General features: G+C 38.6%; 1 protein-coding gene across 2 annotated transcripts in view; it reads left to right on the top strand.

Moving 5' to 3' along the window:
- The window catches only part of PCNX2 (pecanex 2), a 153,133-nt gene that overhangs the window by 89,641 nt on the left and 40,199 nt on the right, over positions 1–23,293 (top strand). For both annotated transcript variants that reach the window (XR_003993465.1, XM_030499485.1), the window contains exons 22-23: positions 7,197–7,305; positions 9,928–10,057. Coding sequence is in view for 1 of the 2 variants with exons in the window: in XM_030499485.1 (XP_030355345.1) it covers positions 7,197–7,305; positions 9,928–10,057 (239 nt within the window). In the remaining variant the exon portion in view is untranslated. The remainder of the gene's footprint in view (positions 1–7,196; positions 7,306–9,927; positions 10,058–23,293) is intronic.

Here is a 23,293-nt window from a genome sequence, read left to right as displayed (position 1 = left end):
GGTTTTTTTGCCAGTTTGTTCACTACTGGCTGAGCTGAGCAACCAGCAGCATGTTGAGGATTCCTGTATGCCAAACTATAGTAAACTGGCTCTTTTACCAGCAACTCTTTCATTTGTAGAGCACGACTGAGAAATATCTTCGGAATATGTTTGGGGTTTTTTTTTGACAAATCTGTGTAGCTTCCTTTAATCCTTAAAGAAAGAGCCACCCCCATCTTACACACTCATCTACTGCACAGATTGAATGGGAATGGTAAGACTGAGTGTCATTAACCCTCTAATGTGTAGGACTACAACTTCTTATCTCTTTCAGTGTCTTGTATGTTACTGGCAAGCAGATTAATGGCCTCTTAATTTGTGTGTGTGGATGAACTAATTAGCAATACTAAAATATAAAATCACCTTATATTTTCTTATAGAGAAGTCCTCTGGGGATTCTGAATTTGTCTTCATGCATAAGGCAAAATAATCAAAGAACCAGAGCTTGTTAAATTTGCCTTCATTAACACCGAATTCATTTGCCTAAGTACTCTTACCCCTGCTGAGCTCACTTAAGAATACAATTTCTCTGTCTGATTTTTTTCCTTCTTTCCCAGAATACATTTTCCAGTTAATAAAGAATCTGCATTTTTTATTTTTTTATAGGAATTTTTCTCTTTCTGCATACTTCTTTCTGCCATAATATCCAGTGTTGAACATTTATGAAAGATGATCTTTATGTCGGAGTAACTCCAGCTAAGACAGCTAGTTTGTAGCAAGCTTCCAGACCTGTGCTGATCAGGCCTAACTTTCAATATCCACACACAATCCCTTGGACAGGAAAGAAATTATGCATGTCATCTTGTTTTCCTTCATTTTATGAGAAAGTACTACCAAGTGCATTGACCTTGGTGCTTTGTTGAAGTCAAGTAATTAACCTATTGGATCTTGTTATTGCCTATGTGGCAATAAAACTCTTGGTTAATTGGCATGTCCCATTGATTGATGTAGGTGCTATGCAGAAGTCAAAAGCCTCACTCTTTTTTTCTTTCCCCTTCTGATTTTTCATCCTCTGTTAATCTGATATTTCACTTCAAAGCTTCTGGCACCAAGTTGTTAATTCATATTTTAATCCATTTCTTGCCATTCTTGCATACTGAAATCCAGTGTCTTAATCAGCTGCAACCTCTTGGCTCACAGCTGTTTCCTCAACTTTTGATATCTGGCATATAAGCCCTGTTAAGACACTTTCTGCTAAGTAAAATACCCAAGGCTACATCTGATATTTGACAGGATAATCCCAGTGGTATTTTCCATAGACTCCTTAACTCTCTTGAGCACTGTACAGTTCATGTTTCCTTTTAATATTGGAGAAATGGTTTAATTGATTTTTCATTCAGCCTTCTGTCACTGACCTCTTTGCCAGACTTCATTCTCGACACTATTTCCAAATTGCATTTTCTCTCTTTTTTATGTTTTTCCTTTAGAATAGACAAATGCACTCAGGGATGCAGGGAGATAGACACCCACTCCTTGGGTCAGTCTGGCTCTCTACACACTGAGGACTGTACTCATGCTACATTCATGCTGATAGAGGTGCATTCTCTGTCTGTTGATGCAGGCGCTGGAAGAGAAATCTTGACTATCTGGCACTTCAGTGCACAAGTTGCTCTGTGCATCTTTTATGTCTGCTTTTAGTAAGGAAGATTTCTGGGAAGATGCAGCCTTAGCAGGAGCCATGCCTATGGAGGCTTCAGTGAAGAGGCTGGATCATCTGATTTGTTTCAGTTGTCTGGCCCTCTGCAGATTAAGCTGAATAGCTTTGATCTTGTCCTTTTTGCCCACCTTGGGAGATACGGGAGATGGTTTCTTACCATACCACAGGCGCTTTCCCTGAGATCTTGCTGTCAGCTGTCAATGTAGGAAGAGGCAACATCTGCCATGAGCAGATCCAGGACTGCTAGGTTTTATCATCGTCTTATTGTCATAATCCTCATCATACTTACTTCTGCCTGATGGTTAACATTTAACTTCAAATGTAAGGCTTCTGAGGCTTGTTACTCAAACTGTTTAAACCATGTGTGTTTTATACACTGTCAATACTAAGTGCTGGACATTTTGTTTCAGGAATATATTCCTCAGAGGTTTATGTTGGAGCCTTGGACTGATTATATTTTGATCCTTTTATATATGTTGCATTAGACAATGATCTTGAAATCCCACAGCATAAAGGCTTCAAATATCTGTAAGCAGATGCAAATGAAGACAGCCTGGAAAGTATTTGTTGTAGATTCAGAAACAGTGCTGTTCAAATACACCAACAGAATGTCACAATGACTTAAGACACAAACTTTAGAAACCTTTAATATTTCCAGTAAACCTTGTTTCATAGGATTTTATAGGTGAAGTTTGTTTTAAATGGTATTAAATAAAGACCAAAAAGTTAATGATTTGCAAAGCAAAGCCATGAACTAGAATAAAATTATTCCACATAAGTTTAATTTCATATCCATAAGCACATGCTCACAAATTTTCCCCTAATATATCTTAATTTTTATTGAGATACAAAAAAAAATATAAATTGCCAGAAACTATTAGAATTTACTTCCAAGACTTGGAGCTACCAATTGACCAGAATTAGCTTAACATGAAAAATTAAATACCCCCTAGTATCTGAGAGCCTTGAGTTCAAATCTATCTCAAGTTCTCAGGATTTAAATGGAAATATAAAGACATAACTGTTCAAAGCAGGAAATAATTGCTTTCTGGATGTAATTTTTTTAATCTCTCAATTTTGTGTTGCACATAGAGCATATAGCCATATGTATATAACAGTTATTTTTGTTTAAAACCAATTTGTGCATATACTTTTTAAAAACACAGCGAAATTCAAGCTTAGCAAGAAAATGTTAATGTTTATGCATTATTTAGTCCCAGTATTGCCAAGAAGTCTGCCCACACAGAGTCCCAACAGATGCTAAAAAGATAGAAAGGCTGCCAAAAGCTCAAAGCACTGCGTAGTCTCCATCTCGCATTCAGTGTAATTTAAATTCAGGTGTTAATCTCTGCCTAGTTTATTGAAATCTTCCAAACTGACAAAAGGACATCGCATTTTAGTGGTGTTTCAGACTCCCAAAATCTCTCTTTTTTTTTTTTTTTTTTTTTTAATGTATGTTAACTAATTTCCATGAAGTTCTAGTTTGTAATGTTATTTAAATTTGACCTTTAAAGATAAGTCATTGCCTTTGTTTTATTTATAGACCTATAGAATACTAGCTTACGTGCCAGAGGTCTGTAGAGGCTTCAGAACTCAGACTTAAGCATTAGTAAGATGATAAAATGTGTGTGTCCACATGAAATAAATATGAAAGATGGATACATGTTCTGCTCTTCAACTTGACAGTAGTGGGAATATGCTGGTTTAAATTCACTGAATATCCTGATAATTTAAACTGTTTATCAAAGACTTAAAACCCCTTTACTGTGCAAAACTGTCACATGAGTAAAGATATCTAGGAATATTAGAACTTTATGTCCCCTAAATAATATGTATTTTTTCTGCTTAGTAAACTGTAGAAAACATGGAGAATCTAAGAAGGCTTAATAAAAATATTCTTTTGTAAATCATCCTAAACTGGGATGTAGAAGACTTAAACTTTTCTACGTGTTTAAAGAAATTGTTAGAAAGGGTTAAAACTCAGTACAAGTTGTGTTTGAGTTTGTTTCCCACTTTCACGTAAGATGGGAAGGTTTCCTTTTTGTAACTAGCACTGTTGAAAAATATCCCTCACACCCTCAAGAGCAAGTTATTACCCTCATTCAAACAAAACTTTACTGAGGATAAATCATGTGTTTCACAGGACCACAGAAATGGTGTGATGTCCCATGCAGGTCCCATGGAAGTGTTTTTGTCTAGTTTGTTTAGATGTATCCCTAATTAATCCTTCACTACTTAGGGTGTCTTCATTTCTCCATGCTTTCCCATAGGTCTTAGGAGCCTGCAATTCCTGAAGGCTAACCAGTAAGGACCAAGACAAAGAAGGCATTGAGTACCTCCGCCTTCTCTGTGCCCTTTGTCACCAGGTCTTCTGCCCCATTTAGCATTTCCCCAGTCTGCCTTTGCTGCTGATATACCTGTGGAAGTCCTTCCTGTTGCCTTTTAATTCCCTCACTAGGTTCAACTCCAGATGGGTTTTGGCTTTCCTAACCCTTTCTAATCCTATATCATTAAAAGCTGAAGATTTTCCTGGTGTCTTAAGAGTTATTGAAGACTGAAATGTAGTTAGTTGTAGTTGAAATGAGAGTTACTGTTTCTGAGGATCAGCTTCCTTCTATTTGTGAAAGCAGTTTTTAGCAGCTTTAGTTTCTTTCTGTGAGGAAAGCAGAAGTGCTTTGTGACTCCTTGGAGTTCCTATATCAGATATAGGAAAAACCATATTGTAAATTGGGTAAAACTGACAAGGAGAAATATTTTTTTCAGATTATTCTAGCAAAATGAAAAAGAGAAAATTTAGAGCCAAGTCGTTGTTCCCCCTGCCCCCTAAATCTCTATAATTTAGTTGTTAGGGATCATCACTTTTAGCAATTATAGTTAGATGTGTAAAACGCTAACGATATGTTACCCTAAGATGTTCTGCAAAACATGTCCTGGGAGCAGTGGTTTGAGAGGTAATAGAGGCACTTGACAACTCTTAATGAAAGCAGTAGCTTGAAAATCACACATTTCCAGGCCTTTAGGTGCACTGCTGTACGGCTTTCAAAACTGAAGAGATATTCACTACAGCATTCTTTTTACATTCATGTTTTGCGAATGGAAATGAGCTCCATTGCCTGCCTTGTAGAAATATTAGCCAAGAGGCACATGTTAAAAGAAACAACAGCGAGTTCAAGCAGTAGTGGGCATAGAAGTAGTAGGACTTGTTAGAAGCAACAGGGAACTTGGGCTCCACGGCCTGTTCTGCAAGAATATGTAAATATTAAAGAATGATTAAAATGGTGTAATGGAACAAGAAGCCAGAAGGGTTTCCTCCTGGATTTGGTTTCCTAGCAAATGCAAAACCTGAATTTTATTTGAGGTTTGAAAACCTTTCGATGAACCCAGATCTTTGAGCACAGCTGGAGTGATTTATGGCTTTGTGATTTCAATCTGTAACAGGCAGAAGTTTGCTGGGTTGTGCTGCAGTTTCCAATTTTTTGAGGTTTCAGATGTGAGTCATCAGCTTTTTCAGCCCTTCACTTAAATCTTTTTAGATAAAATTTTTCTTACAGCTGTTTATTGAGACATTTCAGATAAAAAAAATTAAGCAAAACAAAGCAACTCCACAACCTGCTAAACAGGGTTCAAATGAATAAAAGCCAATTCTAGTTACAGTTCAATTTCACTTGCGTACTTTATATAATGTTGTAGTTTTCAAGTCACATGTAATATTTTTGAGAGAAAACAAAGTTGGCAAGATATGAATTTCTCATAGGTAGGGGTAACCAGGCTGTGCCTCAAATCATAAAGGCTTGTTTTTATCAGGGCTTTGCTGGTTTTAAATAGTATGCCTGTGCAAAATTTAACATAATCTCTATTTTGCATATTGCAGCTAACTTGAGTCATGCCAAAGCACAGAAAACATGTGAAACACTGCTTGCATCTCAACTGGAAGGCTGGAATTTGACTTAGTGTGACACTGGTTAAAACTGGAGTTAGCAGCTGCTTTTGTGATCATTTGGTAGCACAAATACCAAAACATTCTTACTTCCCTCCCAATTAATTTGCAGTTATTTACAACATCTCATAGAGAAGCTCAATGAAATATCTTGTTAAGTGCACTGCCAATGTGGATACAGATGGCCAGGTGTTACTTTGGGCTGGTAACTTAAGGACAGATGAAATAAGCTAGCCAGTGAAGGTGCATACTCTCTGACTGCCAACGTACTACTAAATGAAGTGTGCCTACGACCATGCTCTGTTCCTGAGGCCAGCTGTTATGGAGAAGCTTGTGTCCATGCTAATGAACTCTCCCAGTCTGTACGCAGACTGGTGGAGGCATGGAACTGCCACCTGGAAATGGATCATGGAGGGTTTTCACTGAAGTGGATGCCTGGGGATTGTTTGGAAGAGTGTGTGCTGAGCTAGACCAAAACCTTCCCACGGACCTTTCTAACAGTTTAATAACATACACAATACCAGTGCCTGGGAACATTCCCTGGAAGCATTTAATATATGTGTTGATATAGCCTCAGTGTCTATCAGGATGTTGGCAATGTCTTGTTTTTCATTAACTCAATTAAAAATTTACTATAGGAAATTCAACATATATTTGCTGTATGATCACAAAATATTGCATACACTCCTGTTTCACTGTCAACTTGTTATGTGTGTTGAGCACTAATGCCTATTGATGGCCAAATCTTTCCTGACAGTTTGTCAAGAACCTACTCTGCAATAAGAATCTGATGGCCCAATGCAGACAAGATATAAGATCTGTTTTGACCTGATGCCAACAGAGCTGGCAGAAAAAAAAATATATCGTAGGGAAGAAGTACACATTATTCTTGAATCAGAAACTGCTGGTTGCAGCACCAAGCATATTTTACATGAAACAGAAGTAAATTGAGTGTGTGTGTTTCAATTTGTACTGCACAACAATAAGAATTCATATTAATGCGATGTTTTTGTGGTAGGATACATTTGATCTTGAAAATGCAGCTACGATTCACGCTTAATGCCAAACAAATGCTTACATAGTGATGGTTTCTCCCATTGATTCAATTAATGAAAATGTTGTGTTCTTGAGAAATAAGTCTGATTTGTGCATGCAGAGCCACACTGAGCTTCATCTGCTCACTATATCCACTTTCTCCTGGAGTCTTCTCCTCTAACCTTCTGACAGTACGAGAGATGCAGTGAATATCAGAACCTGTTTTCCCACTTTATAATTAAAGCAGACATACTTTTGAAGAAAGGTAATGTGGGAGCTACCTCAGAATGGTGGTTAAAAACGTACTTTATTGCAAGTTTGAATTTCAAATGAAGAATATACTTTGGTGCTTACTGAAGTAAGGCCTTAATCCCCTTGAAAACTAATAATATGATATAATTTATCTATTTATCTCACATTCATTCCAGGGCACAGTTCTAAAAAGTGTCACTTTCAGATATTAGTATTGAAACTTTATCAGTGCCTAAAAAATCACCATGTTTTTCTCTTGTCTTTTTGTTTTTCCAGCTGTGGGACCTACTGCAGAAGTTGCAGTTCATCATGACATACATTGCACCCTGGCAGATTGCCTGGGGATCGTCGTTCCATGTTTTTGCTCAGCTTTTTGCAATACCTCATATCCTTTATAAATTTGTTTTTCTTTATTCTTAAATTCCTCTTCATGTTTGTAATTGATTTACAGTGTTTGAACAAGGTGTGAAATTCCTAGATAACTTACTTTAAAATATGAAAATGCTTGGAGCATCTCCTGAGAAATACGGTTTTCTCTGTCTTGGCTGCATGGGATCTGAAACTGGGAAACTGATCTCTGACTCAAACTCATCTGTTTATGCCTGCTCACTTCCCACCCAGCCACATTCTATAGATCACTTATTTCCACAGTCTTCAGCACGGACTTTTGGTGCATCCAGAAAGAAACGTTGTGACTGACAAATTAGCTCCAACTTGGGTGGACTTCTATGTACGCAGAAGCTAGTTCTGTAAAATGTTGGGCATATGGCTGACTGAGCTCTAAAAAGTTACTTTCTCAGTTGCTTCTAGTTGGTATCTCAGATACAAATTCCTTTCAGTGAGCCAATTTCTGTTGCAGCTGTCCCAGTTTTTTATTCTGTTTCAGAAGCAACTGGATTTTAACATTTCAATGTACATTTTTCATTGTGGTGCTCAGAAACATTCTCCTTTTTAACTCCTCCGTTCTGTTTTATGAGTAACAATGTATGTCCATCAACACTAAAGCAGTTCTTCAAAGGCAGGAAACCTGTCTTGGGACATAGAGTAAGGAAGTAGGCCTGTTAGGTTTTGGTGGTAATTTTATATTTTTTATTTAGACATAATTAAAGTATTGGTATAAAGAGGCTTTTTTTATTGCCTGATAAAGGCAAATTGGATACTATCAAATAAAACCCCCTGATGACAGATAATTGCGCACTGTACTTATCAACTATATGTAAGGAAGACAGGTGCTGTTACTTGCTGTCATGACTCATTCACATATATGAAACAGTTAAAATCACTCTTCAAAAGTCAGATGGGAAATGTCTTCCAATGCGCATTTAGTAGAGGATTATGTCTTTCAGCAAAAATAAAACTGTTGCTACTGATTATGTCTTAGACATGAACACTTCACAGCGAAGTCATAAATGTCTTATCATGGTGGCAATTTTTAAATCAATCATGACATTAGAGCTTACTTTAGAAAACATGATTTGCTGTCCCTATCTGTCCTCCTTGTTCTCTTTTTGTCTCTTCAGTTCCCTTGCTTCCTTTCCTTATCTGACACTTGTAAATACTTGTTAATCTTTCACAGCCAGTGCTGGTTATGACTACAGTGTAATGTGACAGTTTAACTTTTTTGATGCACTAGCTTCCTGCTCTGTGCTCTCTGTTGCTTTTTGAACTTTAGACTCAGAGGGCAGCTCATTTTCCAGTCTCGCTAATGCACAAAGACACCCTTCCAGACCACTTTCTTTTAAAAAGTTTGAGGGATTTGAGGGAGATATTTTAGCAAATATTTCACAGGTTGCTTTGAAAGCATGGCTAGCTAGCCTCTCAATGGAAATATTGTACCACAATGTGCTGCATGTGTTTAAAACGTTTTTTGCAAAGTCTCAGGAGACCTTATGTGGGACACATAAAGGGCTATTTCTTATGAGGGTAGGCTAGAAGACTATTGTTACTGGGTGATTTGACCTTAATTTTAGTTGGAGATGTACTTGGTTGCTGTACTTCAATAGTGGCTCCTTCACTTCAATTACTTCAATTCATGGCTTCTTTACTTAGCACCTTCCTCCCAAGAGAGGTGTAAGGAAGGGCAACTGGTCTCTTATGCCAATTTGGAAACCTTTTTCCTGAGGTTTCATGGTCATGGTTTGAATTAATGAAGAATTAAAGCCTAACATTTCATTTACTTGGGTTGTTTTAATCATGTTCCTTTAACTTGCATCTTTTCAGTATCCTTTACTGTCTCCTAACTTGCTTTCCAGCCATCTGAACTATTACTTTAAATAGAAAGTAAGCTATGGATTCAGGCATTCAGTATGATGTTTATGTATGTGTGATATTTACAATTTCCCTCTCCTCACCTTCTCATTTCATATGTATTTCAAAGAGTATGAAATACTGAATATTTTTTACCTTTCAGTCAGCGTGGAATATTAATTTGTCAGTAAGAATTAACATGAAAGCATGCTTTTAAGCCAGCAGGCTGGATTATTAGAGGCATAGTTGTTTCTCCACATACTAGGTCATTCCAAAGTAAGCAGAAACTCACAGAATAGAATACCAGACATACTAGGAGCCAGACTCCAGTGCAGAGAACAAAGGATTTCCAAGAAAGTGCTAATGGGGGGGACTTTGCTTTAAGCTCTGTGTCAGACTCTGGAAAGGCTCTTAGTATTACAGAAGGTACACTAGGTAGCTGGAAAAGGGCACTTACTGCTCTGCCAACGCTCAGGATCTGTCCTCGGGCAAAGATTAGACAGGGTCAGCCAGTTAATAACATATTCTGTTCAGGCATGTCACCTCCATTACAGCTGTGTAGCATTGAAAGCCACCGATTACATGTTGATAATTGGCAATTTGGCACTGCCTGCCTTTCCTTTCCTTACCTTACCTTACCACCTCTTTGGTATAATAAATCAGAACAAAAACCCAAAAATACGCAGTTCAAAGAACTGCCTCAACAATGGTTTAAAGATATAATTAAATCATTTGTGTTACCTTAACTTGCAGTTTTCAGACTCTGCTATGCTTTTTTTTCAAACCCTGGCCACCTCAGTCTTTTCTACACCGCTGAGTCCATTTCTTGGCAGTGTCATCTTTATTGCATCATACGCAAGACCGATCAAGTTCTGGGAGAAAAACTACAAGTAAGACTGTTCAAAAGATTTCTATACTTGTTATTCATAAAGGTTTTGCCCTCAGTAGTTTAATCTCTGGAGGTATTTTTCTTTCCAAAGATAATCCTTAAATTGTTGTAGGGTTTGAGAGGTTAATCTTTGAACCTTGATTCTGGTGTTTTACTGTTGCATGATTATGTGGTTATTCTGAAAATGTATTTAAGGAATTATCCGTATGTTACAGATGAGGTGTCATGTTGCATTTGTTGTACAGACATACAGTAATGAAGCTGTGAAAAAAAAATCAGTAAAACTCCCACTTGTCAACCTTTTTTGTCTTGCCTAGCTAGTGTTAGCAACTAAATCTGTGAAGCCTTTGGCAATAGAAGTCAGGCTGCATAAATACATTATATACTATCCTGATTGTTACCATTTGGGATGTGGCAGGTAACTCTCCCAGTGAAGTGATGACGAGTGTGCATTGTCATTCTTGCTTCATCTGATCTTGGAGTTTGACTTAAGAATTGGTTGGTTTTGTCAGATTGTAGCTGTCATTCATTCAGTTTGACAAGGACACAAACATAGAATATTGAAAAGATTGAATAAAGAGTTTTTGCTCCTTCTGCCCAGAGGGATTTGGAAGCTCTTGGTAACTGAGATCTAATGGGCTTCCAACAAGAGTACTGGAGACTGGGAAACACTTTCTTTTCCAAATGGAGATAGTTTTTTGCAAGGGATGAATGAGCAGTCTGCAAGGTTAGGGACTGGATTCAGTGATTAAGGGAAGGAGGAGGGAGGTGGTCCTTTGAGTCCTGTGCTCTGGGCGGTGTGTGAGCCCTTCATCCACTATTAACATGTAAGCAGGCTTGGAGTAACTTATTGCAGCTGCATAAAGTGAAAATTGTATTGGCCAAATCAGGACTTGGCCAGACCAGTGAGAAGTGCTACACTTACCCCACTTCTTGTATTGGTGCCACTAACGTATCTGAGCACCTCAAGAGAATTCAAAACTAGAAATTACAGTGATTGTTTTTTCCATTATTTAAGGCAAAGGAGTTTATTTTGTTTGATTTTGACTTGCGTCAGTGAGTGCGTATGTACTCATCTATAAAGCAATTACTCAGACAAAGCCAAATCATATAAAGAGGCTTTGTATTTGTTTCCAAACATAATGAGATTTGTGGAAACCTTTTTGAGGGGAGCTGAATTTTGTATACTCTGGCCAGATCTTACCAAAATTCTTTTACACATCTTTTTTGGGGGGTTAACAGTTTCATTATTTTGTAGGAGTGAGGTTGAGGGGAGTCATGGAAAGGCAGGAAGCTGCCACTAATCCCACAGACAACTTTACATTTTTGGATGGAAAGTTTGAACAATATTAAGTAGGAAGTGGAGATTTTAACATCTGCTATATTTTACTTCAACCATAGCATTTCGAGGGCATGTGTCTTCACTTCTAGGTACCAGTTAGAGAATCAGACTTGGTTGTAGGCACATCACTTCCATATAGCTAGGTTAGCATAGAATCTGTATGTTATTATAGATAGAAATAGAATGGATTTGTTTAATTTAATTTTGGTTTGTCTAAGGCTTTTGGGATGAGATGAACAGAAGATGTTCAAACGAAATTTCAAAAGATTTGAATGAGGCTTGATACTTAGATAAGGGAGGGGTCTTGTTTTCATCATTATTGACCATCTTTGACTCCCAGTAAGAGAAGTGAAGAAGTTGGTGCTAATAATTTTTGAAAGCAAAGCTAGCTAATTATTTTACCCATAAACTGTGAAATTTCAAGTGCAAAAAAACCCTAGCCCTTTTAATACTTTACCACTGTTTGTCCTTCCAAAATAAGCAGTAACTACAACTTTGTCTTCAACATGAATGCTTAAATTAGACTCTGTGGCAAAAATCGTGCTTTATTTGTAAGAAATTCTAGTGTATCTATCTTTTATGATCTTCTCACTTAAAACCACAAGCTTGCCCCTCATAAACCTTTCAGAAGTAGAAAACAGCCCCGCAGAAGATTCAGATAGTCATCAAAGTGAAATAAAGGTTTGGCTGAACTTGTGGCATCCTACAATATGCACATGTAATGACTCCTCCTAAATTTATATTCATTTTGTCTCTAGCACTTCTGATTCTCCTTTGCCTCGTTTCCATTTCAGTATTTCATTGCTCCCATGAAGAATTGACCAGAGTGAGCATTGAACTGAAAAATTCCTGGTTCACTGAAAGGACACAGTGAAAGACAGAAAAAGTCAAGGGAAGGGAGTAATTTTGTATTAAGAGTAGGCAAATTTTTTACAAAATACTTAAAATAATTGAATTGAGATAGGTCTTGCTTTACTGCTTTAAATCTTGACCCTTCAACATCTGAAAATTCAAACGGATGGCATAATTGCTTTCTTTCAGACCTGTGGAGTTAAATAGGATTGGGAACTTAAGCTGGAGTGGAAAGTTGTTCTGGCTACTGCACGGACCTGTGGGCTGTGGTGCCCTAGGGCCAGATGTGCGCTGAGTTCTCAGGTGCTGTAAGACAAAACAGAACACACAGATGGAGAAGTTGGTGTATAGATTTCCTTTTTGGCGTGCACATGTTCAGCTAAGGGTATTACTGTAGAATCATACAATGGTTAGAGTTGGAAGAGACCTTAAAGCTCATCCAGTTCCAACCCCCCTGCCACAGGCAGGGACACTTTCCACTAGACCAGGTTGCTCAAAGCCTCATCCAGCCTGGCCTTGAACAGTTGCAGGGAAGGGGCATCTACAGCTTCTGTGGGCAGCTTGTTCCAGTGTCTCACCACTGTCATAATGAAGAATTTTTTCCTAATATTGAATCTACATCTCCCCTCTGTCAGTTTAAAGCCATTCCCCCTTGTCCTGTCACTACATATCATTGTAAAATGGAAAGTCGCAGGTTAGCTACAGTGCAATCTGAGATATGCTCATATGAAGCAGAAGCTCTGGCAGACTTTTCTATTATATATATTTATTATTCAGCTAGCTTTATATAGCTTTTTTGTTTTGCCTGTTTTGCATACTCATTTTCAAACACTTCCTTGCTGTACTGATGGCTACATTAAATTATCACATTTATATTAGCTACATAAAAACTCATTTGCGTTTATATGAAGTAGAGGTAGTCAATTCCATGGTTATATCTTTTATAATTTAAACTCTTAATTGGAGTAACTGAAAACAATTTTGATAAGCAGTCTAGATAGCAAAATATCACGGTTTTGTTTTTCTTCCAACTCATAAATTAGGTTGCTTTTTTAGAGTGTCATTTCTGTTCATTGCTATGCTCACACTTAACTGCTTGTCAAGCAAACTTCATTTTTTCTTTGTTTCACTTAAGGAAAACTTATTTTTGTATCTCATTTGGGCCAGCAATGTGAAATGAGATGAGGAAAAACCAACTGGTTCATTTACTGTAAAGTGAATCCAAAGTTGAAGTCTTGGACATTAGCAAGTAGAAAATGCCATGTTTATTAATAAAGCTGGGCTCATAAGCCAGTAGCCCAAGTGGTGAGCAACTGCTCCATCTGTTCGTTAAAGTGTTGGTTTGATTTGCTCTACCTGGTGTTTTCTGAGTGCACACAGACATATCTTGCATTTCCAGTGTTTCATTTAGTCCCGTTTTTCTCTGCTGGCAGAAGAGGAGTTTGATTCCTTGGGTTTCTGACTGGGCATCTGCCACTCTAGATGATGTGAGCTGGAGCTGAAAGTCTTAAAGAATTAAGATGATGGCATGTTTGTTTTTAAAAGGAGATGGAGGAACTCAAGTGGGTTGGAAGAAAAATAAAAATCATTTTGACAGTAAGCAAACTGTGAAATTCCTAGTAAGCTCTTCAAAATTCAGGAATCACACTGTGCCTGTTTGTGCTCTTGCAGCGTGTGTGCAGAGCATGGGTGTTCTTCCCTGCATCAACAGATGCTGTTTGTTTATAGTGTGCACTTTGGTACTCACTGCGTGCAGAGCCTAGTATGCCAATATATAACTGAGGTCAGGGATCTTTTTTGAGGGAAAGAGAAGGGTGACTTTAAGAAAAATTAAAAATAAGGCAATAAGGAAGGTAAGAAAGAATTTCTCATGCAACCACTTATTTACAGCTTTTGCTGACATTGTTGAAAAGAGAGGGGTGTGAAATCAGAAAGCTGGCCTGCTGCTCATGAGCTCGTTGCCTCGTGAGAGTCGAGATATGAGACATTTTCTGTCTCTCAAAAAAATTAAAGATAAAAAATTGATGCAACACCAGCTTTGTCCTGCCCTTAGCCTGCGTCCTGCTTCCCAGTTTGAAGAGTCCTGGTTTAGTCTTTATTTTCACAGCTGTTGGAATGATTAGGCTGTAGATGTCAGGGAGAGAGAAAAGGAAATAGCAGTAAATCTTGTTTCATGTATAGGCACTTTAAAGCATAAAGTGTTTGTTCAAACACTGTTGTGCTATTCCTCTGCCTTGCTTCTTTTCTTAAATACTTTTTCATGCTGCAGCCTGACCCTGTCCCCCTCCTCCCTTCATCGTATCTTGCTTTGTATCTTGGATATGGCAATGGACAGAACAGAGTAGAAGTTTACTTTCATTCCCCAGTGGGTCTAACCACTGGATCACATTGAGTAGCCCATTCTCTGCTGCAGCTGTGACTTGTCCCCGCAAACAGCAAACTGCCATCAGGAATCTGGAGATTTCACTGCCTACAAGCCCCTCATCTCTCCTACTCATTCCTGTTTCTATCCTTCTGGTTCAGTGCGTATTTTGGGGTAAGGCACAGCTTGCATTTGCTTTGAAGAGTCTTGAGTGACTTACAATGTGGTGTAACTGAATTAGTAAGGTGTCTCTAAAGAGGCTGTGATTAAATTGCCAGGTATCTCAGAAGGAAATTACAGGACACCTCTCTGTGTTTGAGAATGTGTGAGCAAGCCTTTCTTTTTCCAATCTTTTTAAATATCACTATGTTACTGTTCCAGTCATTGTGGTCTGGAAAATAGCCACCTATAAGGTTAATACAGCTGGGAATGGAGGGTAAGGAAAGCCTCCCCTGCCTCAAATCTAGTGAAGCTGGCCTTTTCTTTTGTCCTACCAGCTCACTTAACCTGCCCATCGTGGACAGCCTGCAGGTGTAATAGGAAGAATTTTCCCAGTGTAGATGTAATTTGGGTTGACCCCATGTTATGCATATGTGTGGGAAAAGGAGTTGTGAAAAGTACTTGTCTACTACCTCCCTTTTTCCCATAAAATAACAGGCCTTCTACTTCCAAATGCTTACTTTAACACATCCTAGTGCATCTGGTTTCCTTGTGAGCCTGCTCATCTGTTACAGCTGCTAAGACCCCCGCTCTGAACGCAAGATGTCATTCACTCATAACTGTCCATGGGCCTTCTTTGGGAGCTGTGTGTTCAGACCTTTCATGTTCTCTTTCTTAGGGCTGGGTTTCTTTTAGTCTTTTCTGGCTATGTTTGATTTTTCACATGTTTGTGGACCTCCATAGTGGTGATGTTTACAGAGGAACAACTGCAGCAGATGTTTATAGTTCACTAATGCCTTGGACATTGATTTACAATGAATACTTTAAAGAAATGTACATTAACCTCTGAAGTCAACAATTACAGCATAAGTTAAGCATAGGAGAACCACTTTTTTCCCCCTAATCGGCAGGAGTTTGTGTTAGCCTGATTTCCTCAAATACCACTTCAGAAATGTTATGTTTTGACTGCTGTCACTGCCTGTTCTCCTTACTTAAAGTTCAAACTTTGCTGAATACTTCCAGCCACCTGGCATGAAAGCCAAATTACAACCATGAGTTTTAGCGTTCATTGTGATCATTTTAGTTTCTTCTGAACTGTTTCTTTCTCTGCTAATTTTTGTGTTTCTCTCTAGCTGCTTCTACTTCTGTACTGTCTTTTATGAACTGACCAGAAAGAAGCACTGTATTCCAGTTGCACAACTTCAGAGTGTACTGAGGTTCTAGTTCCTTTGCTATCAGCTATTACTCAGTTTTATGAATGCTAGCCCCTTTGATGGCTGTGGCTCTTTCAATAGAGGTCTTCACTGAGTTGGCCTGAGAGTTCCTTCAGTCTTTTATTGAGTGTTAAGTTAATTTAGAACTCGGCAAAATGGTATAAGTAAGTATCAATGTTCAGATAAAACAAAAATGGGTGCTTGTTAGTACCTGGGACTTACAAGTCAAAACATATAGGACCAGTGAATGAAGAGGTTTAGTCTGAAATTTTTGTGTGTTGTCTTCAAATTAGAAGGACTGCTTGGTCCTGCTTGCAAAGCATGTAGAATTTGATGAGAGTCTTTCTGGAGACTTCAAAGGAATTGAGATCCTTGAGCATCCAGCCCATACTGGTACTGAGCGATGTTTAGGCCCGGCTTGCGTGCCCACAGCTATAGCATTTCTACTGATTGTAGTGGTACTTCCTGGCTGGCAGTGAGGCTAAAGCTGGAATGTTAGCAAACTGCTGTTATTTTAATTCGTTACTCTTCTAGCTGCAGATTTCCCAATAAAGATTATTTTTTTGGGGAAAAAAATTCTCTCTCTTGAAACAGTGAGTATAAACTGGCCTTTACGAAGTTGTGCCCTATTCTCCAGGTGCATGTGTGGACATGGTTCTGGCATTGGGGGAGAGAATAGAGAAAACCAAAATGTTTGAAGAACAGGGAACATCCTTGTCCATACTTCAGCCTTAGTTCTTTAAGAGCCCTCTGAAGTTACACGTTATTCATTAGACTTACTCATTTGACTGTCTTCTCAAGAACTTTCACTGTACTGTCTACTTACCTTACATCTTCACATTGCATACCGCCAGTACTGCCCACGGACTTGTACCTGCAAAACTTGTCTGGTTTGGGAGTCTTTAATCCCTTTCAGCAGGCGTGTAGGGCTTTGAGGAGTGACAAAGCCACAGCATTCAGATGTGGGAGGTGTTGCTTCAGGTAAAGCCCCGAGCTAGAAGAAGCCCAGTAGAAGTTACACTCCCCTCAGCATCTTGAACTGTTATCTTACCTGGAGTAAGTAACCCTGTGTGCATGTTTGCCCCTTTGGCCACTTCCTGTAGCATGGAGGTATGCACATCTCCTCTCCAATCCAGCCCTCACCTCATGCTTGATTCCATGTGCGGAGTCACACTGAACTGTGAAAATGTGAGGGCTGTCTGAGGAAGGATGGGTGAGGAAAACAAGGCACCTTTAATCAAATAGGTCTGATATTAAAATAAGTGTTTTCTGAGTTGCCAAGAGTTTCACACTCAAGGGAGGCTATACAAAATTCAAAGTTGTATTTTAACTATTTGGCAGTATCTCCTTCACTGGTAACATCTCTTCCCAGATTTTGCCCCTGGCAGTCAACAAAACAAATTGAGGCTAATTGAATAGGAGCCATATGTGTGATAATTAATTGGGAGTGCATTCTGATTCAGTGCTTTGTAGTTCCCTGCTGAGTTAAAGATGCATTCACAACTCCAATTCACTGAATCATTCTAAGAGGACAGAATAAAGACAGAAGGGAGGCATCAGAGAGGGAATGCGTGCTGAGAGCAGGCAGGAACACAAGTGAAGATCAAAACCACAATGGGATAAATGAAAAGGGAAAGGGATGGGCAAAAAAGGAAAATGCATGTAGTGAAAAATCTGAGAGAATAACTCAACAGACATTGATAAGCAGGAACTCAGACTTATGAAGAAAATCATGAGCGTGATATAAGAGGACTTCTAAAGATATTTGGAAAGGAAAGCAGCAACAGGCATAAGAGAAGGATGAGAATGGACTCATAGAATCAGAAATAGGAAGCATGTAATATTTTAAGGGCTTGTGTGGATATGCAGTGGCACTAAAATTTTATAGGCTGTTCATCTAACGCTTAGCTTCTAAATTATGTAAATCTAATGAGATCGAGTAAACACATGAAATTTCTGTCATATCAAATATTGGAGACCTGTTAAAGTGGATTGACTGAATTTCCATAAGAGTAAGTGTTCTCAGCAAGCTTTCATCCTATACACTTCAAGAATGTAGATCACCTCCTGGTTTAGATTTTAATGAACCAAACATTATGGGGCAAGATGAGGTTTGGAGCACTAAACTCAAACCTTGGAGAAGATGCTTACTCTAGCAACTTTTGTCAAAATGTGAAGATGGGAAAAAACTGAGATCACAGAGATGTTGCACAAGTGTAACTGTTCTAACTGAGGTGATATGTAAATTGTGTACAGATAGCAGCTGGGAATATTTAATACTACAGCTTGCCTAAATCCTGGTTGTCTCCTGATGTACAAGGATATGTACTGGGCCCAAACAGTCTTGGGGCTTCTAAAAGCAAAATGTAAAATAACTCACTTCTTTCTGAGATAATGCAAAATGCAGAATTATTGTCACCATTGGTCAGAATTGTCTCTGAAGCTTTGTACTAGTTGGGAGTGAGTAAACACTGGATGAAAGCGAGAGGATTGGGGATTTTTGGTGTTTGGTTTTTGTTTGCTCTTTTTTTTTTTTTTTAATCCTATGTCTGGAGGTGTTTGCTCTCAAAATACCAGAGATTTTTTTCAGTCTGAAGAGACTATCATAATGACTGCTGTCAATGATTAACACTCTAAACAGTCCTTGCAGTGAAATATCTAGAGGTATTAAAATCCCTGGTTATGATTGGATTTTGTACAACTGCACAGTAGCAGAAAGATTTTTCTTGTTCTTCAGTGTAGTATCACTGATGCTACACTCACAGCTTAATGGCACTGGAATGGCTTAGTTAGCTTCTGCTTTGCCTCCCTTCATCTTTTGGTGAGAAATACGTACATGGAAAACCCTATAGTGAACTAAACTAGTATTTCTGATGTAGGCTTTATTTGTAAGACATCATTCACCAGTCTTTCTCTTATTCTTGTATTTCCTGACACTTTCGTGCCATCTCTACCTCCTAATTTTATTTTTAAGCAGCGCATTGCTCTGTGTGGCGTAAAGGAGGCAAACATTTTGCCCTCGTTTGCTGAAGCAGCTCCCAACATTTTTTTATTTTTTTTTTTTTTTTTTTTGCTGTCAGATCTCACTCTCTGTTTCTAATGAAAACTTCACCAGGACATTTCTCATCACCTCCTTCCTACTCTCCAGGTCCTTACAGTTTCTCAGGCTTTTGCCCCTTCACTGATGGGCCCATGAATTAGTAATTAGTTCTGCAGAGCTCTTTACCCAGAGCTGGGCACAGTGTGGTACTTTCCTATAATGTTTGTATTGGCTCATGATGGGAAAATCAGAAAACTAACACTCACATACACTGTTTCATATACATGGTTTTGTGTGTAATTAATGTATTTGCTTTTAAATTTAAAGTACCTCTATGAATTGCAGACAGTGAGGTGTAGCTGTGATGCAGGATCCCGTGCTAAGCCCCAACATTACAGGCAATGTCAGGTTCCTGGCCTTTTTTCCCTGGCACAAGAATGAGCACAAACGTGTCTGTGCAGTTGGCATAATCCTTCCACTTATAAAGCTTCTTGTATTGATTACTATAAAATATATGAAGATAATGACTAGATGGCTTTTAAAAGAAAAAGCATAGTTGGACAAGGGGAAAGAAATCAAGTAGCAAGGTAGGCAAATAACACAAAAGCAGGGATATTGATGACAATTTGGTAAAGCATTAGTGAATATTTTGAAGTATTGCGATGCTTAAATAACCTGGCTTAGAATAAGAGGTGAATTCCCCAGCTAAACCTTTGAATATGCATGTAGGTGGGACGTTTAGTCCTTGTTTGAGCAGTCAGCTTTTGATCTCAAATTCACACCTCTCCCTATTGCTGCAGAAGCACAGAAACCTCATCTTAAGAAAAGGCTTAAGAATATGCCAATTATACATGCTTAGTAGTACGAGCACCTAACAGTAGTATGAGCTGAGCCCAGCAGTATGAGCACCAAACAAACCACAAAAAAGCTGAAAACCAAACCTAAGAAGTTGTCAGCATAAATTAGAAACACCTTTTTAAGATAGTAAAAAAACCTTAAAACAATTATTGATGATAAGATCTTTGGATGTTTTAAAAGGATTATTCAACAGCATTGTCTTTTACAACTTTATCCCTTAGCCTTCTCCCAGTTTCCTAGTGTGCAATCAAAGTCACTTTTTATTATTGTTAGATGAAACACTGGAGCAGTCAAGGAAGGAGGGGAGGAAAAAAACATAAAAAATAAGAATCAGAGCAAGTGATGAGGAAGGAGAAGTTTCATTCATTTGTAAGACATCTTTATTAACGTGAGTTAAACATAAGGCATGTTTTACATGCAGCTGCCCAGAAAACCTGGGCATGGTTATGCACAAAGGGGCTGTCAGCCTTTGCTATTACAATCACACTGAAATAATTCTTTGTTTTAGATGAAATTGATTTAGAACTACTTGGGCATCTTCACACTTCTAATTAGTACCATCGTTTTCGCCTCTGGTGTCCTTCAAATATTCATGGATGCCTGCTTATTCTGCCATGTTCTCATTCTCCCTCCTGCCTCACTGTTGTAGCCTACTACTACCACTGTGTTTTAATGCTAAGCCTTCCATTTATAGTGCCAGCAGCGTAAGACTTTCGCATGGAAATGTTGAGGATTTTTTTTCTTTTCCCAGACTCCCATGAATAATAATAGGGCTGCAGCACAGTAGAGTTTCTCTCTTAGATTTGCCTGTTAGATGTCATGGAAAGGCTGATTAAAATTCATTGGACACAGACAAAGAAAAACTTCGGATCTACCCTAGAAATGCATCTCTTGCATCTCCCAGACGGGGGGGATGTTCTTTTGTTCTCTTTCAAAGTAGAGATCCCCTCCTTCACAACAGGAATCCTGGAACTCTTGAATTTGTGTTTTGGGGCAAAACCCAGCACCAGCAAGGCAGATAGAACAGCTGCAATTTTATTGTCATCTTCTGGAAATAAGCACAGCAATAATCTGCTTTTTTTTTTCCTCCTCAATTTCCCCAATTCTCACCATCCACTGTATGTTCCCCAGGGTGCCTGAATCCCTCTCAGTCTTTTTCCTACCTTGCTGAGGAAATTGGGAGAGTAAAGTGGAAGAAGAAAGTCTTCCCAGGTTGAAAAACGAGACAGTATTTTTGGAGAAGGCAAGTAAAGAAAGTGAATTCATCCTTTTGCAAAGGGAAGCGATAGTTATAATGGCATGAACGGTTCTATGCAAACCAGCAGATTATCTCAGTGCCCATGTAAATGACGAATTAAAAAAGCATGAGATAGATGTTTCAGGAACTAAGCAGATGTTGACTTAAACAATCACTTGCTCTCTCGGGCAAGTGCTGAAGGACCTGCACTCGGTTTGTATAAATAATGCAATTCAGGAAGAAATTCAATTACTGAGCTAATTATCACCTTGGATGAGTGGTAACAACCAAAGTTAAGTAAGAGGCCACTGGAGGAAAGCCCGAGTCACCCACTAGTTCACTTAGAGAGGTCCTAGTTGACAGTGAAAAGCCCAGGAGGAAAGGTGTCTCTGACTTGATTGTTAGGCGTGGTGTATTATAGTCTAATGCTATGCAAATTCCCATTGCCTTCAAGAAAGTACTTTGGTTACTGATAATTGTGGAAGAGTTTAAGGTCCAAAATGGATTACCTGACTGAGTTTATTCAAGTAACTGAACTTCAGGAGAGGAGTTTGCTTTACAAACTCTCTTATTACCTATGGTCTTAAAAAAAAAAAAAAATTATACTAAAAAAATAATCTTCAAAATACCTGGTTAAAGATTTGAATTTTTCTCTTAGTGTCTGAAAAGGTAAATCCTTCCTTATCTCATGTCCTGAGGCCCATGTTTTAGCTGCTTAAGCAACCATTACTGTGCTTGTAATGGAAGTTAAAGCTGCAATCCTGGTTTTGTTTTGTTTGTGAGAGCTGTTCTGTTTCTTTGCTTTTTTCCCAGTCATGCTGAATTATCTGTCTAAGAGTGTCCTGAAGCACTCATGATTTTCCCTGATTGTATCATGCATCTTTCTCTCAAAGAAAAATAAAAAGGAAAGAAATGGAGCCAGAGCCGCATGCTGGGCAAAAAGATTCCTACTTATAGATTAGAATTTTCTGAAGTATTGCTTGATTTGTATAGGTCTCAATATGCCTCAAGAACAGAAATGCTTTAAAGGTTGGTAAAAAATTGGAGTGAAGAATAGTATTGACTTGTACCTCATACTGCCACACTGATTTCAGAGGGACTGAAAGTTAATAAGGAGCCTCATAATCTTAAAACATATGCATTTGGAAATCAGCAGCGTTTCTCTGCTGAGAATAGAAAATTGATTGAATTCCATAACCTAATCTTTATGCTTACTCTTGCATATGTTGCAATTGCAGGTGGATGTATATCAGGGTAGAATTCTGACAACCTTTTGAAGTAAAATCATTCTTTATGTTCTGAACTGCCTAGAAGGCCCTCCCCCCCATTGCCATTTTCTGTTGCATGGGAAATGAAAATTGCAGTTACAATAAGCTGAGCCAACCAGAGGCAGGAAGATAAATAATACATCAAATAAAATGCTAATCTATGTAGATAATGTACTAATGCTAATTACAAATAATTCTAATTAAGGCTCATATTCTCCTCAACTGTATTTCTTGCAAAGTAAAGAACATGCCTTTTTAAAGCAAAAAATCATTGCTGGTAGGGAGTAGAAGTAAAGCAATTCTGTTCCTCTTCTGTCTACTCATGGAAGCCTGTGTGCAAATTATCTGTTGGTTGGTTTTCCACAGCTTTTTGGGAAGGCTTTAGAGGGTGGATGAAAAGGCTTTCTACCATTAGGGGCATCAATGACATCCTTCTCCCAGTTGGCTTCAGCATGAGCTTATAACTCAGAAAATTCCATGCTTTTAAAAAAGCTGCACATTGACACCTAGGAGCCAATACTGACACGAAGACATACGGATTCCCAGAGGTGCTCTGCTGTGCTTCAAAAACAACATTGTGCCGGGTTTGCACCATCCTTTTTCAGTGTTATTTAAGCTGTTTGAAAACCTCCCATACAATTTCTACCCTCTTTGATGCAGTCTTCCTGCAAGTCTCATAGTGAGTATATTCAGGCTTTGCAAGTTGACTGGCCAACCATCAGCCCGTTCAAAACCTCCATGGAGCCCTGTGCTTCCCACCCTAGTGAGCAAGAGCCAGCCAGTCCCACCTGGCCATGCTGCTCAGGACCATGCCTGAGTGTCTCCCTTGGTTCCAGTGCCAGGAGAGGTGGTGCCTTGGCATTTTTCTCCTGTGTTTCCAGGCTGTTGAACAGATTAGACTCTCA

The sequence above is a fragment of the Strigops habroptila genome, chromosome 10 (genome assembly GCF_004027225.2).
Source record: "Strigops habroptila isolate Jane chromosome 10, bStrHab1.2.pri, whole genome shotgun sequence".
Classification (NCBI taxonomy): domain Eukaryota; kingdom Metazoa; phylum Chordata; class Aves; order Psittaciformes; family Psittacidae; genus Strigops; species Strigops habroptila.
The sequence above is the reverse complement of the archived record's forward strand: the minus strand, read 5'-3'. Positions and strand labels throughout refer to the sequence as shown.